We start from the raw sequence: 3,956 nt of genomic DNA, 5'->3' as shown, positions 1-3,956 counted from the left end.
GCTGTCCAGGTGTCCCCGTTCCTGCCCAGGTGTCCCCAGCGCTGTTTCGCGTGTCCCCAGCGCTGTTTCGCGTGTCCCCGTCCGTGCCCCTCCCTGAGCGCTCTCTCCGCAGGCAGCGATGCCCGCGGAGCCCCTGGTCTGTGCCCGCACGGCCACGCGGTGAGTCCCGGCCCCTCCTGGCGCCCGTGCCCCGCTGTCCCCTGGCCCTGCCAGGCTCTGATGTCCCCCCGGGGCTGGTGGCACGTGTCCCCCGCAGGGTGAGCTCCGTGCTGAACCGGGACGTGAAGCAGTTTGGGAAGCAGCACCTGTTCGATGGCAGCGAGGAGACCTGCTGGAACTCGGACCAGGTGCGGGGACACGGGAGCTGCGAGCCCCCCCTTCCCCACTCCGTGCCCCCTGTGACACTGCTGTCCCCACCCAGGGCACGTCCCAGTGGGTCACCCTGGATTTCCCCCAGCCCGTCAAGGTCTCGCAGCTCCACATCCAGTTCCAGGGGGGATTTTCCAGCCGGCTGTGCACGCTGGAAGGTGAGGATTGCTGGGATTAGAGGGGCCCTGCCTCAGTTTACCCACACCTGCACCCTGTAGCTGTGAGAGGGAGGCTCAGAGGGGTTCATCAGCAATTCCCAAAGCCTAGGAGGGCTTTGGGAACACCTGGAGCAGCTCCGTGGGGGAATAAAGAGGAGCTGGGATGCTCTGGGTGCTGCTGGGAATCGGGGAAGATTTTGGGACAGCCCTTGGAGGGGAATAAAGAGGAGCTGGGATGCTCTGGGAGCCAGGGAAAATTTAGGGACAGCCCCTGGAAGGGAATAAAGAGGAGCTGGGGTGCTCTGGGTGCTGCTGGGAGCCAGGGAAGATTTTGGGACAGCCCTTGGAGGGGAATAAAGAGGAGCTGGGATGCTCTGGCTGCTGCTGGGAGCCAGGGAAGATTTTTGGAGGCTCCTGCAGCACCTGAGGCTCGCCCTCGCCCTCCCCAGGCTGCAGGACTGGTGAGGAACTGGTGAAAATATCCGAGCTGTACCCCCAGGACAGCCATGCCCTGCAAATATCCTTTCCCAGGATGATGATGATGATGGAGGGCTGGAATTCGGGGATTTTTTTATTTTGGAATTTTGCTGCTGTGGGAGCTGCTCAGCAGAGCTGGGGGTGTGACCCCCCCACCCCTCACCCCCTCAGGGCGGGTCTGGCATCCCAATCCATCCCTGCGTTCTTCCTTCACTGGGAGCGGCACAGATTCCAGGTGGAGGAGACAGTGCTGGATAAGCTGAGGATCACCTTTGGGAGCAGCACGGATTTCTTCGGGAGGATCGTGGTTTATCACCTGGGGGTGCTGGGGGAGAGGCTCTAGGGGGGGACACTGGGGGGCTGTGCCCACTTTGGGGGCTCTGCAGACCCCCCTGAGAGGGATCCCTGTCCCCTGGGGTGACGCTGGTGAAGGACACAGGAGGCTGTGGTGGGACACAGGGGTGCAATGGGATCAATTAAAGATATTCCTGCTCTTTCCCGGCTGCTCCTTTGGAATTGGCTCTCTGGGAATGAGCCCTCCGGGGGTTTGGCTTCAGGGCAGAGGAGAAGCGTCCCCTCCTTGTGCTGTCACCTTGGTGGCCACCCCTGAGCAGTGACACATTCCCAGCTGCCGGGATTTTTCCTCCTGGCTGCGTGCAGGGAAGGCTTGGCAGCTTTATGGGAGCTTCCCTTTCCGAATGGAGCAATTCCAGGATGCTGAGGGGGAATTCTGCCCAAAAACTGGGATTGGGATGGGAGCTGGGATGGGCTGAGACAGCAGATGGGGCTGCTTCCGAGTTTAATTCCAATTAGAGTTTCCTTCCAATGGAAAACACGGAGCAGCCGAGCCCGGGCGGGGCTGGAGCGCTGCTGCCCTGAGGAATGAGTGTCCCTGGATTTGAGGCACTGCGGCCGTGCCAGCTCCGGGAGAGGCCTGGATCCATGGAGGGCAGAAATTCCCGGATTCCTCCGTGCCTGGAGCATCGTGCCAGGGCCTGCTCCAGGCTGGGATGAGGCCGTGGTGATCCTGGGAAGAGCTGGAGCCGCCTCACTTCTTCTTCTTCTTGTTCTGGAACAGCTTCAGGATGTGGTTCTCGATCACCTGTTGGACTGAGGGAGGGAGGGGAGGGGAATCCAGGGAAGCTGCTCTGGGAAGGATCTGGTCACTGTTTTCTGAGGGAAAATCTGTTTTCGGAGGGTTTTCGGAGGGAAAGCCCCTGTTCTCCAAGGGAAAATTCCATTTTCTGAGGGAAAGCCTCTGTTTTCTGAGGGAATATCCCCATTTTCGGAGGGAAAATCCCTGTTTTCCAGAAGCCTGTCCCCACCTCCCCCATCCCAGCCTTATCGCAGCTCCAGTTGGGAAGCAGAGCCCGGGATTTCCCTGGACTGAAGCCTCTGCCTGGCACAGCTGTGGTGTTGGGAGGTCCAAGGAAGCCCCGAGCAGGGCTGGGAGCTGGGAATTCCCTGGAAGCTCCCCAGGAAGGGGACACTTGCCTTTCTTGTGTCCCAAGGCCACCGCCAGGTCCATGGGGGTGTATCCCGAATCCGCCTCCTCCGTCAGGTCAGCGCCACGAGCTGCGGGTCAGGAAAGGGAGAGGGGCTGCCCAGGGAAAAGCCACCCCAAAAGCTGCTCCGAGGCAGCCAGGCTCTCTTCCCAAGGCAGGGAAGCAGCGATTCCAGGAGCTGGAAGCAGCAGGAGCAGGCGTTGCCTTACCCAGGAGGGTCTCCACGCACTTGACGTGGTTCCCGCGCACGGCGTAGAGCAGGGGGGTGCCCCCGTTCTGTGGGGTGGGGAAGGGGAGGGAAAAGTCATTCCCGAGCTCACACAGCTCCTGCCTCTCCCTGTTCTCCCTCGGGAGGTTCCTGACCCGCTGGGATCCCCCTTGCAGCATCCCAGTTCCGGGCTGGGATCCCCCTTCCAGCCTCTCTCCCAGCTCCAGTGTGGATCTCAATGGGATCCCCTTCCCAGCCCTTCTGGGACTCACTGGGAGCCCTTTTCACCTTCTGCCAGCTCCAGTCTGGGACTCACTGGGAGCCCTTTTCACCCCCTGCCAGCTCCAGTCTGGGACTCACTGGGAGCCCTTTTCACCCCCTGCCAGCTCCGGTCTGGGACTCACTGGGAGCCCTTCTCACCCCCTGCCAGCTCCAGTCTGGGACTCACTGGGATTCCCCTTCCACCCTCGCCCAGTTCCAGGCCGGGACTCACTGGGATCCCCTTCCAGTCTCTCCCAGTCCTAGACTGGGTCCCACTGGGACCTCCTTCCAGCCTCTCCCAAGTCTGGGCTGATGTCCCCTGGCCGTGCTGGTGGCACTGGGGAGGTTTCTCCCGGTGTCCCTGGTGTCCCCTGGCTGTGCTGGTGGCACTGGGGAGGTTTCTCCCGGTGTCCCCTGGCCATGCTGGTGGCACTGGGGAGGTTTCTCCCGGTGTCCCCTGGCCATGCTGGTGGCACTGGGGAGGTTTCTCCCGGTGTCCCCGGTGTCCCCTGGCTGTGCTGGTGGCACTGGGGAGGTTTCTCCCGGTGTCCCCTGGCCGTGCTGGTGGCACTGGGGAGGTTTCTCCCGGTGTCCCCGGTGTCCCCTGGCCGTGCTGGTGGCACTCACCCAGTCGTAGGTGTTGATGTCCACATCCCTGTCCAGCAGCATGGTGACGATGTCGGTGTAGCCGCCCATGCTGGCCAGGGCCAGGGCGCTCTCCCGCTCCTTGGCCAGCGCGTGGGGATCGGCGCCCTGGGGACAGCAGGGGTGGGGACAGCAGGGGTGGGGACAGCGAGGTGACATTGCCTGCAGCCACCTTCCCTTCCCACGGGCTGACACCGCCCCTGCATTCCCAGTTCCCTCTCCGGAGTAAAATCCTTACTGGGAATATTTAAATCCTCATCCAATATCTCAGGTGAGGCTTCAGAACCTCCTCTCCAGTGCTGACGGATCCTGTTCCTCATCCCTTTCCCCCCC

General features: G+C 62.1%; 2 protein-coding genes across 2 annotated transcripts in view; one reads left to right on the top strand and one right to left on the bottom strand.

The window, feature by feature from the left end:
* LOC121662860 (nuclear receptor 2C2 associated protein) overlaps nt 1-1,502 on the top strand; it is a 1,869-nt gene extending 367 nt beyond the window's left edge. Inside the window, exons 2-6 of the mRNA XM_042024497.1 lie at nt 113-159; nt 257-347; nt 422-527; nt 977-1,044; nt 1,231-1,502. Coding sequence (XP_041880431.1) covers nt 119-159; nt 257-347; nt 422-527; nt 977-1,044; nt 1,231-1,347 — 423 coding nt within the window. The 5' untranslated portion in view covers nt 113-118 and the 3' untranslated portion in view covers nt 1,348-1,502. The remainder of the gene's footprint in view (nt 1-112; nt 160-256; nt 348-421; nt 528-976; nt 1,045-1,230) is intronic.
* A 284-nt stretch (nt 1,503-1,786) lies between these two features.
* RFXANK (regulatory factor X associated ankyrin containing protein) overlaps nt 1,787-3,956 on the bottom strand; it is an 11,748-nt gene continuing 9,578 nt past the window's right edge. Inside the window, exons 3-6 of the mRNA XM_042024315.1 lie at nt 3,606-3,731; nt 2,719-2,785; nt 2,499-2,579; nt 1,787-2,114 (exon numbers count right to left, since the gene is read on the bottom strand). Coding sequence (XP_041880249.1) covers nt 2,053-2,114; nt 2,499-2,579; nt 2,719-2,785; nt 3,606-3,731 — 336 coding nt within the window. The 3' untranslated portion in view covers nt 1,787-2,052. The remainder of the gene's footprint in view (nt 2,115-2,498; nt 2,580-2,718; nt 2,786-3,605; nt 3,732-3,956) is intronic.

The sequence above is a fragment of the Corvus kubaryi genome, unplaced genomic scaffold, assembly GCF_017639235.1.
Source record: "Corvus kubaryi isolate FWS band 111438036 unplaced genomic scaffold, C.kubaryi_AGA036_p1.0 37262, whole genome shotgun sequence".
NCBI classification, from domain to species: domain Eukaryota; kingdom Metazoa; phylum Chordata; class Aves; order Passeriformes; family Corvidae; genus Corvus; species Corvus kubaryi.
Note: the sequence above shows the minus strand (reverse complement) of the source record. Positions and strands in the feature narration are given on the sequence as shown.